Below are 14,877 nucleotides of genomic sequence, written 5' to 3' on the forward strand. Positions count from 1 at the left end.
ATTGTACCTGCCAGCGACACCTCCGCAAGCCTCCGCGACACTCTGGCTGCTTGGTGGAATATCACCAAAGGTTTTAAAGAACAGGTAAGGAGCTTGGGCGGACAGGTGGGCCCTCTGAAGCACCATACCGGAACGGTACCCAGTGCTCCGGGCAGGCTCCAGTACACCCGTACCGGGGTGCACCACCTGCAACCCACCACTGGAACACATTCAAGTTAGTAATCAGCAAGTGGAATATGGCACAAAGTGACATTACCAAGATGTCTCTCTAAAATTCAAGAAAACAATTTAAAAAGCTGCAGAAATTTCTGGCAAGAAATAGTTGTGTACTACAAGTGACAACAATCTGTCATATTCTTTGTATATTTGGGTTGTGGAATAGAGTGACAAGATGGAAGCCTTTCTTACAAAAAAGAAAAAAAAAATCCAAGCCTGGCTATATTTGCAAAGCCTAGATCAAGTCTTACAAAAGCATGTGGGAAAATGTATTATGGTCTGAACCTTTTGGTCATAATTAAAAAAAAACATCTTTGGCATAAAAACCACACTATACATTATCAAAAGTATACCATACCTGCAGTGAAGCATTGTGGCAGCAACATTATTCTTTAGAGCTGCTTTTCTTCAGCTGGAATTGGGGCTTTAGTCGAAGTGGAGGGAATTATGAACATTCCAAATATCATTCAATTTTGGCACAAACCTTCAGGCTTCTGCTAAAATGCTGAAGAGGAAATTCACCTTTCACCACGACAATAACCCAAAGCATACCTCCAAATCAATAAGATCAAAATTTTAAAACAGCCCAGCCAGAGTCTGGACTTGAATCCAAATGAAAATCTGTTAGGTGACTTCAAGAGGACTGTGCAGAGGAGACCTGACAGATTTGTAGTGTTTTTGCAAAGAAGAGTGGGCAAAGATTCTCAAGGCAAGATGTGCCACGCTGATAGGCTCCTATTCTAAAAAACTGGATGATATCATAAAAACAAAAGGTAATTTTGTAAGTATTAGTTTAAGGTAACATAGGACAAACATAGGACACACAGGGAGAAGAGTAGCAGAGTGCATCCATGAACACCAACTAGCAGTCAGAAGACATGATGAAAACTGTTTAATTTCACAACACATGGACAGACGTAATCATAGTTTTAACTGGGAAAGTCCAAAAACAGTAAAAAAAAATTCTGGAAGCCTGGCACTTTGATACATCAGTCATCAAAAGGCACATAGACATAAACAACATCTATATAATAGTGAAAAGAGACAATCAAAACAAAAATGGCACAAAAAGACCAGAACACCACCTCACCAACAGTCAACACCAATAGAGATTAACAGAGCAGAGATCAACGCCATGATTAATATTAGACCAACAATCAAGAAGCAAACAATACCCCAATCAAGGAAGTGCCAAACAAGCTTAATAGTAAAACACTCAACCAAAGAACTATCAAGACCATTCCCACCATCAACTGATAAATCATGCCATTAGAATATAAAGTGAGAGCAAACCCCATTCCCTACTAGCAGTGATGAAGTTACCTAGTTCAGTTAATGAAATATCTGCAAGAAAACTACCAAGCTCAGAAAGCACCAAGGATCATTCTTTCAACCCTGAGCTACAAATAATTTCTTCTATCAACAATCTCTATTGCTGAACAGTCATAACATCTGTCTCTCATTTCTGGCAGAATACAGATATTTTCAGGTATACAGCAGTCCCTGTATTTTCAGCCAACCTGCTATTGGGTCTACTGAAATGATCAAGAATTAAGATCTATAGCTCAGTACTTCTAAATCAACTGCTTTGAGAAGTTAAATCTTTTGTTTCCATCCATTGAACAAACAGAAAGAAACACAGAAGTCACACATTACAATCTGCCATCTTAATTTCTTTTCTATGCTTGTGACTTAACTCTTGTATGAAAAGAACAGAATATAGCAGTTAATTATATGATACAGAGCACACACAAAAACATATATGACAAATCACACAGAGAAATAAGAGACTGACAGGGAATAGTCCCTAAATTTTTGACCTTGCTACTTCCACATGCATTCAGTCACTCATAAATCATTTCTGTTTCGGTGCATAAAATACTGCTGTGACTTATTAATGTAATATTCACATATAAAGTTTAATAATTGGTTTACTTCTCATATTATATAACAATATAGCTGTTTATGTTTCCCCATTCTAATAGTGATTATTGAAGAGGGTTAGAAATCATTATTGTTTATATGTGCTGGTAAAGCCACAGCTGTGAATACATGATTGCTGTATAATAAATTGATATTCAAATTCATATATACTAGAAAATTTGCCAAAGTAACCAAATATAACATTAATATGTTAAGTATATCATTTTTCTTGTGATTGAGAGAAACTTTACCCCTCAGCTATAACACAACTTTGTTTCTGTCCAGCAGTAATATATTCTTCACTAAATTTCTATTACAGAAAGCAAGATTGATTTTTCTTCCTGATTGGATAATGCAATGGAGATATAGGGTATTAGATTGACCAATTCAGCTAGTTTACATTGCTACCAAGCCCACAGCTTGTGCTGTCAAGCCACGTTTATTTTGTTCTTGTTCTGCTCAGGCCCTGCCCCTCAGCTTTTATATTTTTGCATTGAGATTGTCAGATCCCTAAAAGTGATACTGCCATTCAATTGGGAGGACGGGGGCCTCAGAGTTAAATCACTAGCTGTATCTGTAACAACTGAGTTTTACAACTTTACAACTGGTTTCCTGTCATCGGAAGACTCAAGGTCCCAGCATCTCTGGAGGGATGTTTATGACAGCCATGTGGGATAACTTACTTTAATGTCTAACTAGAGATAGCCATGGAAACGTGTGTTTTATTGACTCTCAGGGCAGAAGAGTTAAGGAAACATCTTCACACTTGTGTATTGGTCAGAATCTGCATTCGGAGAAAGGGAGGGGTCATTATCAGTTTAATCCCACTTGCATTGCCTAAAGGGTTTCAGATGCTGCTTTGCCTCTAATAGTTTCCATCCTGACTGATTAAATGTTCCTTTTGATTTCAAGAGTCTTTACTTTCTCAAGTTAGGAGAGGAGCCATTACATAAAGCAGCATCTCTTTGCAAAGTGGTCAACCAGGAGAGACATCATTTTACTCTACCGAGGGGACCCAGCAAACCATGTCTGAGCATAACAGCCATCAAGGGGGAACTGACTGCTGGAGGGAGATGAAAACCCCTACACAACCAGAGACCTGCTCCTTGTACCCTGGTGGAGAGAACGAGGTGAGCTTGGAGGACCGCAAAAAGCCCTGTTGGTCAATCGGAATCAGGATGAAAGATGGCTGGGAAGGGAGAATGAGGGGAGTCACTCTTACCTGAGGTAGCCGAAAACCAGGGTGGAAATTGGAGTTAGAAGCCCCCTCTGACCAGGAGGGGCTAAATGAAGCCTCACTGAGAGAGGTTCCTCTGAAGAGGCATGTAACCCAGTTGGTGATGGAAATTTTGGAAAATCTCAACATCAGGGGAGAGCCAGACCGGCAACCGAGAAGCATTGAAACGGCAGCAAAGGGGGATGACGCCAGGGGAACTAACCCCCCTCTGGTCTCTGCTGATCAAGATGACACCATAGCAGCAACAGCTAGGAACCCAGAAAACCCTCCCCCCAGTTGGCGCATGGGTTGGGGGCCACTCCGAACCAACCCCGAAACCTGCAGTTAGAAACGAAAACTCCTTCCCTGGGGGTAAAATTTGATGGGAACCCCCCAAAATTGGGATTCTTTGTGGCACACGTGCTCACCTACATGCAAGAATATGGGTGTGATTTTTGAACCCAAAGAGCCCGAGTGCAAGTTGTCACCCTAGCCCTGGAAGGAGCTGCTGCCAGATGGATGGTGACTTTACATGATGCCGATGCACCAGAACTGTGGGACTTTGATTGTTTCATGATGGCCCTGTGATGACGGTTTGAGGACCCCCTCACAGACCGCAAAGCACGCGACTGCATTAAAGTTGTGAAGCAGGGACGCCGGCCAGTGGCAGAGTATACCGAAGAATTCCGAGACCTGGCATGTCATGTGAACTGGCCAGATGATATCCTGGTAAGCTGGTTCAAGGATGGGCTGAGTAATGAACTCTACAATGCTTGTGGGGCCCGAGGTGCCCCAAACCACCTACATGAGTGGTATCTCATTGCTGAAGAGGCAGAGATCGACATAGCCAGAAATCAGTACCAAGCAGGACAAATGTGGAAGAAATCCACATTCTATTCTAAAAACATAATTTTCAGCAATGCAATATCTATATTAAAACTCAAGAGCATTGCAGTCTAAATTAACTTTTGAATTGTATACTATTTTTATGCTTATAATTGTATTGATTACAGCTATTCCAATACATGTAATTGGAAAGAAAAAGGACTACAGATAATAAAGGTATGTGATGGTTTTCAAAAAGAACATATTAGAAAATACTTCCCCTTGTGGTAAGATTAAAGTATTTCACAAAAAGTTAGAATATTGCATTTATAAATGTTTTTTAAAAATGAATCATATTTCAATTTCCTGCAATAATAAACCATTTTACATAACTTGCTGTTTCCAAATTTCAGGCCTCCAAGGCAACAAATCAAATGTAAAATTCTATCTAGCTGAACAATTAGAACAGGACCATATGTTTAAAAACTTCCCTTGGATATATATTTCATTGGATACTTGCTATTAGCACATCAGATTTACACTTTTTTGATACTTCTGATAAAGATTGTAAAATTTGTCCAGATGTGTATGTTTAGCACTAGGCTTTAGATCTGAAGGAAAAAAATGCTGATGGTAGGCATACATATAGTACATGTCTACTCCTCTTTAAAGCAGCAATATCTTTGCAACAACACATTCCCCAGAAAAATTCATTAAATTTAAATAGCAGCAGATGTGCTGTATATGCCCCCTCACATGCTTTGAAATATCCTTCTCCCTTGAAAGCCAAAGACTGCACAGGTATATTTAGAAGTCCTTCACATTACTAAACACTGCTTAAAACTTTGAATTACCATAGGCTGTGAAAAATTGCCCTATATATAAATAGCCTGCACTACAATCCAGACAATAAAGTTTGCTGTTGCTTTTTTTCTAAGTTGTGTTTCTGAGCACTCTTCAAGGACAGCCCAAAATGAATAATATTGCAACAATGGAAATTGATAGCCACATAGATGACTTTTGTTAATCTTGGTCATCATCCAGAAAGAAGCATAATCAAGGCAAGATTTAGTACAATAATTTCTGGGCATAGCTATATCAACTGACACCTGAATAGACTTTTACTAAAGAATGGACTTGATATTTTAGGCAGTGTACTATCCCATCCAGAACATATTGTATTTGTAATCCTAAATTTGTTTATTCATATATAAAATGAGACTATGTCTTATTTTAATATATTTCAATTTCTTAGGCCACTTTCATTCTGTCACTGTGTCCATGAGGGACCAACTCATTATCACTTTGTTAACTGTTGGCTATAAGATACGGTGATGCAGCTGTCATCAGTGTATTAATGAAATCAATACTAACTATTCCAGAAACATAGTTGATATAAAGTGTATAAAACTAACTATCAGATATAAAACTAAGGAATTGCACAGGCCATATTCTTTGGCTGAATTATAAGAAATGTATCAACCCAAATTTTACAGTTGCTGCCACAATCACAACCCTCCAATATTGGTGGTCTTGGCTGCCAGAGAGATTGAAGAGGGATAATTAACAAGCTAAACATTACTTTTTGTCCATGGATATTAGATCTGTGCTAAATCCAAAGGAATAAAAAATGATTAAATATGTTTTTGCAGTGTTCCTGGTAAAAGCTCTGTCTGTGAATCTCTTAACAGCCTGGTTTGGTATAAAGAATCTTAAGTAGGATCAGCCAATAACAAGATGTTGTTTATTCATTTGTCATTCTGTAAATTAAAATGCCCCCTCACAGTAGCAGGGGACAGCTGCACTGCTGGTAAAGATCAGGCTTATCATCAGTACCTAATAATAGCGAAAGGCTTGACCAAATCCACTTGCTGCTTGCAATTTGCCAGCTTAGTGGCTACGGCAAAAATCCTGAATTATGAAAAAGCATTCCCTTTTAACTGATGATTTGCCTTGAGTTGATAAGCTATTAATACTGACAAAGAAACATTGTAAGTAGGAAATTCAAGGCAAAGATTGTTTCCTTAAAAACAGAACAAATATCAGATCTCAGCATTGCTGTGTTAAGGGTTTGGAAAGATATATTGCAAAGGCCGGTTAAAAGGCAAGTATCAATAATTCCTAGTCTTCATAACTACTGTCTTGAGAATCAAAGGCACTGACCTAAGCATCAATGGTTAAGGAGCAGTTATAATACAACTATGGCTCTCATTTTCAGCTTACACAGTTCCAGACTGGAGGTGGCCAACTACATATGATAGAATACGGGATTAAACCAGTCTACAGGTTCATCTTTCCTTATGTTCACTCAGTTTCAACATTGCATATCAAATTTGTTTGGAATATTTATTCAAAATCAAATGCATGATATTGGGTATAATCTGGTAAAAATCAGTGATATAAAAGAAATAATAAATATAATATGGAGTGTGATGGCAAGGAAGTATAAATGTATTTACATCCTGCACTGAGATATGCTTCAGAGATTTACAAGGTAGACTAGACCAGTGGTCTCCAACCTTGGCAATTTTAAGACCTGTGGACTTCAACTCCCAGAGTTCCTCAGCCAGCTTAGGCAGTGTACTATCCCATCCAGAACAGCTGGGAGGTGAAGTCCACAAGTCTTAAAGTTGCCAAGGTTAGAGACCACTGGACTAGACCATTGCCTCCTGTGTAGACATCTGTAACTCTCTAAATTGCCCTGATGCTCTCATTACCATTAGTTTTGGTTGCCATGATACAAAAAAATGTTGAGACTCTAGAAAGAATGTGAAGAAGAGCAACAAAAATAATTAGGGAAGTAGAGGTTAAAACATATGAAGAATAGTTTCAGGAATTAGGTGTGTCTGGTTTAATGAAAAGAAGGACTTGGGGTGACATGATAACAGTGTTCCAAGATCTAAAGGGTTACCACAAAGAAGAGGGGGGGTCAACCTATTCTCCAAAACATCAGAAGGTAGAAGAAGCAATCGGTGGAAACTAATCAAGGAGAAAAACAACCTAGGAGAAATTTCCTGACAGCTAGAACAGTTAATCAGTGGAACAGCTTGTCTTTAGAGGTTGGGGTACTTCAACATGAGAGGTTTTTAAGAAGAGATTGGACAACTCTCTAAACTGTCTTGAAGATTTGTCTGAAATGATATAATGTTTCCTGCTTGAGTAGGGGCTTGGTCAAGAAGATTGCCAAGGTTATTCTGTTAACTAATTTTCAACTGCCAGTCATGTTGTTGCATTTTCTGTATAAAATTGGGGGCAAGGAGAACTTGGTCTTCAATTCAGTAATCAAATTATATTTGTGTAAGATACATGGATACTCCTTAAGAAACCTACGAAGTAGAATGTAAATGAAATATTAATATTGTGCTTATTGATATATTTAGTTGCATAGAAAAATCTATGCTATTTCTTCTATTTCACTATATCTAGTATCTTTAAAATTAAGAGGCAGAATTGAAATAATATGTGATGTTATGATCCATGCACACACTATATGATATAAACTTATGTAAATATAATTATACATTTTTTAAAAAGTATGGATTAATAAGGCTTCACAAAATCCATTTTCACAAGTATCTGCACAACCTTAAGCAGTAAAGTCCAATGTATTTTAAAAATAAAAGAAGTTTAAACAAATCTTTTATACAATTTACACTTTTTATGGTATGTATGTATGTATGCATGTATGTATATATGTGTGTGTGTGTGTGTGTGTGTGTGAGGTGTATGTTGTAAGAATTCTGCTTTTAATGTTTTGCACATTCATGATGGGCTGCACCTCAAATGGATGGACCGAAACCTGGAATGTTTTGGTTGCTCCTGGTTTTGGCCAAAACAAAATCCAAAATAATCTTAAAACACCAGTAGGACAAATCTTTCTCTACACTTAGTCCTTGACATTTCTGCTTTTCCCGCCTTTCTCTCCAAACCCTTTTGTTGGAATGTGCATACTTCAATCAATGCTATATTTAAAAAAACCACAAATGTATTTTTTTTCAGGCATAACCAGCCTAAAACTAAAGATTCCATTCATGGAATCTTGGACATGGAACTTATTTCACATCCTATATTTTCTATTCTCTCATTTCTCATTTCAGTGTCATCCAGGACACTGTTGTCACATTTTCTTAGTTCCTCAATAATTTTTTTTAGAATTGATCTTGCTTTCTGAGTCATCACTATGGTCTCACATTTTTAAATAATAAAATTTCCCACTGCCTTGGGAAGCTGTAGCAGACTGCACTTACTTCTTCTGACCTTCTCAGCAATGGTTCAGATTGATTGGAATGAATTGGGAGTAGTAGCCTCACTGAGATCAATTACCAGTTTCCTAATCCCATTTTAGGCTGAAACATTTAATTTCAAGATTCTGAAAGAAGACACAGATAGATTCGATCATGGCAAATTATGTAGTCCAGACAACTGAGAGAAGTGGCTTTTTAATGATATCGGGCGAGAATGTGATTGTGTGCACTGTGAACTCCAAATCATATTGTACCATAATAACAACATGAAATACTGCAGAAATAATATTTTCTGATGTTAGCATTTCAGGTCAATTATACATAGCAATCTGTATAGAATACATGGCAGTACGCTATTATTCCATTTATATAGCAATTTTGTAAGAAATATTTAATTAAGAGAGAAAAGGATTTGTGCAGATTCATCTAAAAAGTAACTTGCATAGTACAATCCAGATATCCCAGATGATAGTTTCCATATTTTCATGTCAGTAGGTAGAAATTATGGCTATTAGAGCCCAACACATTCAGATAGGATATTGGCCATATTTGCAATCTCCTTTATACTCATCTGCTTAATTCAGAAAGTCAGGATACAGATCGCAGAAGATCACTATCCTTGCCTTGGGTTTACACATCTGATTAACCAAAACAGCTAATTAATGCAAATGGACCTGCTTTGGCCATTGGCTCCTTTCCATGAATGGTGTCATTAGATTCTTTAGTAGGATCTGGATAGAAATATTCCTTGTTCTGAGTTTGGATTTCATATTTAACTGTAAACAAATTGCAAGCACATGGTTTGCAGGTCACACAGTTGGGGCAAAGAGCCAGGAGCTGTGAATGGATACATTCATATTAACTAAATTTCTTCAAATGTTCTCATAGCTTCTCTGTTCTTAACTTCATAGAGGTATTAATGAGATGCTTTATCTGTTTAAACTTACTTATACAAGTTATCATACTATTTTGATAATCAGCATTGTAATATTATATACTAAACTATTTATATGCATGTATATCTGCATCACATTTTATTTAGTGTTCCCACAATTTAGAGGTAGAAACTATAAATCAGAGTTTTTATAATAAACAAGCATCTCACCTGTTCAGTGTTGTCTTTAAGCAGCCTTTGATACGTTTATTTGTAACTTCTTCCTGAAGATTATTATCCTCCAATGATGACGCAGTTCCCTTTTTGTGGCAAATCAAAATATAATTTTTATTGTTATTGTTTGACCAAAATATTCCCACAGATGTCTCATATCGTATGCAAAATTCAACTTTAGCACCTTCTTTCTGATAAGGAGGAACCAATGAAATCTTGAATAAGAATCGGTCAGTCTCACCATCACAAGAATTTGGTACATATTCTGCTAAGATGTCATAATAGGTTAGCCAGTTGTCCAAAGACATTCGAACATAGACCAACTTCTGAAAGGATATATTCAGAACACGAATTATGCCCTTCATACATATTATGCCTGGAAGAAACTCTACAAACTCTAGGCATATTTTATGCGCACGAACAGTTTGCAAAAGTTCCTCTTGTGTGGTGGGAATTAGAAACAGTGGAGTTAAATAGAATTCCTCCACAGGCACATCTTCATCTTCTAAATCATCACTGAGCTGTGTAACTGGATTATCCCAGCTATCAAACTCCTTAACAGATACAAGATCAAAACCAAATGCATCAGCAAATGAAACTTTTCTTGCAATAGTTGAGGGGATTTCTGCTTCCATTTCTTCAGAAGAATCTGAATTCCGCCTTCGGAGACCGGGAGAGAAACGATGCTGATGTGTAGCTTTAACATCTTCTTCTTCTGAAAAACAATTACTTAAAGTAGGAACTTCCAGTAAGTTTTCCCTACCAATATGACCGAGTTCTTCAAAAGACTCCATTGGGTTCTCTGATATAAACTGAAAGAGAGCAGTCTGTGTAGTAGCAGCTGATATTTGAAACTCTGTGATTTGAAACAAGGATTACTATTACAGTTGACATTGCAAAAGGAACCCTGGCCTATTAATAGGATCAATGGCTCGTTAAATATGTTACACCATTATGTTGGTCTATGACTGCTATAAAGACTTTATATGATACAAAAGCCATTCTCCAAAGACCTGTAAAGGAAATGTTGCAAAGAAATGATACTGAAGATATTCTCATGTGGTTAATTTGAAGGTCTGAACTTTTGTTATTATGAGATAGTAACTATTCCATAATATAACAAGCAACAGATTGAAAAACAAAAGCACAAAAGTAAAAACATAGACTGCCACATTGGGGATATTTATCAAAGTTTGCTAATATGGATGAGATTTCTATTTGTGTCAAATTATAAAAGAAATAAAATATGCAATTTGAACTTCCATTCATTGAATATCTGATTTTAAAGCATGGAGTCAATATTTACCAATGGTGAACAATGTTAATGAAGATGCATAATTTAGAATAATAATAAAACACCTGCCATATAACACCCCAGACTTAATGACTGTAGATAAGAAAGACAAAAAAAAAGTCTGGGTAATGGAAGTTGAAACAGCAGAATGGAGGAAAAAGAACTGGGGAAAAATCACAAGATGCAAAGACCTGAAAATATAACTATAATATTTGTGGCAAAAGAAAACAAAAAAGTACCAATATAAATAAGTGCCTTGGGTGCAATCCAAAAAACCTCTGGAGTACCACTTAAATATCATTGGCCTTTGCAAAATCATGCTCAGTCAATTGTGAAAGTCAGCTTTACGTGGAAAAGCTTATAGTCTGGGATGATAGCTTTAACACCATTAAACAACATCTGCCTATGCTAGATCCTTGGGAAGGACTTCATAGATGGGCAGGAATGGCAAACATAGTACAAACATAGGCTGACTGTGTAACCAACCATAATATACCATGTTTGCCCAAAAATAAGAGTTAATCAGAAAATAAGCCTTAGACTGATTTTTAGCCTAATATAAGCCCTAACCCAAAAATAAAGCCCAGTTAAGGCACATCAGCCAGATGGGTGCGTGAATTGGTCTGGCCAGCACTGGAGGAAATGAGGTTGTGGGGGCTGATTGAGTCTGGAAGCAGCTGCAATCTGTGCAGCGCAGGTGAGTTGATTACCTATCCAAGCAGCAGGTAGAGGTGTGGGGGGAGGCAGGTGATCCGGATTCGCCATGTGGGCCGTTGGCAAGCCAAGAGGTGGTGGGACAGAGTGGATTGCATCACTCAGTTTGCCTGCAGCCTACATGGCTAGCCCATTCTGTCCCCCCCCCCCGGAGTAGGGGGCCAGCTGTGGCAGGCTCATCTTCATGCAACAGTACTGGCAGCAGATGGAGGCAGAGGCACAGGGGGAAGGCAGGTATCTGGACATGATAGGTGGGGTGTGGAAAAGCCGAGAGTCGTGGGATGGAGTGGGTGGCCAGCCACAGGTGGCTCATCTTTGTGTCTCTCAGCTTGCCTGCAGCCTGTGTGGTGCATCAGGATTAGACCTCTTGGGTGTGTCCCAGGGTGTGAGGCGCCTAGCCAGGCTTATCAGCCTGTTATCATGTTTTCACCAAAATAAGCCCTAATATTTATTTTGGAGTCCCCCCCCCAAAAAAAAAATAAAACCAAGTCTTATTGTTGAAGAAACAAGGTATTTGAAAGACATTCACAGGCTCCAATCCAGTTTCTAAATAACAAAATTCCTCATAAACTAGATTTTAGAAATGTGCAAGTTGCTATAAAATAATTAATAAAAATCAACAGTATTACACAAGAAGTCAAAGCATCTACATAGAACATGATACAGATAGGATTACAATAAAGAATAATTACATGGTTAACCATAGTGATTCCCAGAATAGCTCTAATTGGGCAAGAGGGAGATAGAAAACTTAAAGAAAAGAAGGAATAGGGAATTATTGGAAAGCTACATTGCACATTAGGTGATGGGAATGTTCCAATGAGTGCCTTGTCAGTGATTAAGTTGACAAGTTGGTAGTATGTTCACATGCTTTTCTACTAGGCACAATAATTGATTAGTGACAGCTATGAAGAACAAGTGGTTTGATATGATACCTGGAGCAAATGAGAATTAAGGCACACATAAATACACAGTTATAGACTGTTGATACTGTTAGCAGGGCCTTTGTTGTATAAAAAGAAGCCATATATTATTGCATTTTAAAACACTATGATTATTGCTGATATAATTTGAGATTTATATCAATCAATCAACTTTTTCTACATGAATGTAAAAAGTATTTGCATTTATTTAAAAACACTTTTGTCATTATAATGCGAACAGATGGACTTTACATCTGTTCTGAGGAAGAAATTATTATTTTATTTATTTATTGTTATATTTACTTTATTTTACTGGATGCTGTAATCATCACATTATGAGTGGCTTGAAGAAATTATGGTAAAACTATCTCTTCCTAAATAAGATTTGCTCTTGTTAAGTCAAAACCTTATACAGTTCAATATGTAGAAATTGTTTAAATAAATATATAGTTATTTTTATTTTTACCTGATTCTAATGGGCATGATCTTAACATAAATATTGATTATGTGCCAGCAAATTTTTCTCAACACCTAGTGACTGTTGAGGACTCGGAAAGTCCTCGACTTACAACCTGGCAGCTAGCAACCAGCCAAGCCGCACCCTGAAAGCTCATTGGCTTTTCCTGCTTGACAGCTCCGTATAAATAGCTGTCAAGCAGGGAAGGTGTGGAATCGCCTCAAATAGTTCTTACTTGAATAAAGCGTTCCTCGTTCTGCAGTTCTGGCTCCAGCCTCGTCCTTCCACCGATCCACTAAAGTGACCACCTAGATTTTAACATAAATAAGTTGAAAGGGTTAACCACCCTTTCAAATTCACCATTATAATCACTTTACCTTGAAACTTATTCTTAAATATAGATGTCATCATTCACTTAAGAAGTGTATTTTCAATCTGATATTTTAGAAATGTCAGCAGATATAGCTACTATTAAAATAAGAAAAAGAGGCTTAGACCAATATCCGCCATCTTTTATATTAAAGCGGCAGAGAGAGAGAAAGTTATTAATAACAAGGTGTCCTGAAGTGGTAAAAAAAAAAAGTCAAGATGGCGGTCACAACCATTTGATTGAAGCCCTGTGATGCATGGAAAAAAGGAGCAAGCCTTCATCCACATTGTTATAGTCACTGACTCTTGATGTTTTGATGACCTGAAGACACACATAATTACTACTCAAAATCTAGATTTAAAAAAATCTCTTTTCAACATTCAAACTACAATCTATTTTGTATAATGCATCCATCGCCTTACCTTTGAAAGTACATTCCACCTTGAAGTTAGGCTCAAAGCTAAATTCCAGATATAGAAATATCCCAATATTCAGCTGTATTATGGCAGAAAGACACTAACGACAGAATGTCAAATGAGCAAATCAATCCAAAGTCTTCAATTCCTTTTACCAATAAAATATTTTGGGATGTGTGTGCATATACACAATTCCTTTGTCACTATAAATAAGGCTGAAGATACACCCCCCCCCACACACACAGCTAGTTTAAAAATGGACAGAGGAAATGCCAAGTGACTGACAAAAATATCTTTGATAGTAGTCATACTGACTACTATAAATAACATTTCCTCCTTGTTCTATTCTTCCTGATCCTATTTTGCTTGGAGATAAAAGTTAATATTTAATTTAAGAAAAAAAATACAATACAATCTCCTGGTGAATATAATACTTTATACTTTGCTGGGAAGCCTAATTTGAATATTTAACCCTCTATGTTTTTAATAGAAAATGGCCATATTACAAATAATTAATCTTTTTTTAATTTGTCACAGTTTAGTTTAGATTTTATATGAAACTCCAGTTCCTTCATCAGTGTAAACTCTACTATTGCTTATAATGTCTTATGTTATACATAATATAACTTAGAAAACTAGCAGCATGATAGCAATCATCATCTTCAGATTGGATCGCTACAATACTCTCTTCATGGAACTGCCCTTGAAGCATATCCATTTTAACTAGTGCAGAATGCAGCAGTGCTGACAGGTAGGTGTGCTCCTAGAAACTTCCACAAGTTGCATTAGCTGCCAGTTTGTTTCTGGGTCCAATTCAAGGTGCTAGTTTAAATCCCTTCCTGCCATGAGACCAGTTTTCTGAGGAATTGTCTCTCACTGATTACATCAACCTGTCCCGTTCAATCTGGCAGACAAGACATCAACCACTAGGATTTATATTTGGTCTCAAGAAGCAGGCTTTCTTTGTTGTGACACACACCCAGTGGTGGGATTCAGCCCGTTTGCACCTAGTTGGGAGAACCGGTTGTTAACTTTCTAAGCAGTTCGGAGAATCGGTTGTTGGAAGAAATCTAATTTTGGTTTTTTCCACTTTACAGGGCTAATCCTGTAAGGAAGGCAGGAGGGAAACATTCTGGTGTTGTTTCTAGCCTAATCTTTATTGATCTGCTTA

The 14,877-nt window shown here is 37.3% G+C and overlaps 1 protein-coding gene across 1 annotated transcript in view; it reads right to left on the bottom strand.

Moving 5' to 3' along the window:
• Positions 1-10,326, bottom strand: part of PPP1R3A (protein phosphatase 1 regulatory subunit 3A) — a 39,511-nt gene extending 29,185 nt beyond the window's left edge. The window contains exon 1 of the mRNA XM_032221840.1: positions 9,530-10,326. Coding sequence (XP_032077731.1) covers positions 9,530-10,326 — 797 coding nt within the window. The remainder of the gene's footprint in view (positions 1-9,529) is intronic.
• Positions 10,327-14,877: the final 4,551 nt, after the last annotated feature.

Source organism: Thamnophis elegans, chromosome 7 (genome assembly GCF_009769535.1).
Source record: "Thamnophis elegans isolate rThaEle1 chromosome 7, rThaEle1.pri, whole genome shotgun sequence".
NCBI classification, from domain to species: Eukaryota; Metazoa; Chordata; class Lepidosauria; order Squamata; family Colubridae; genus Thamnophis; species Thamnophis elegans.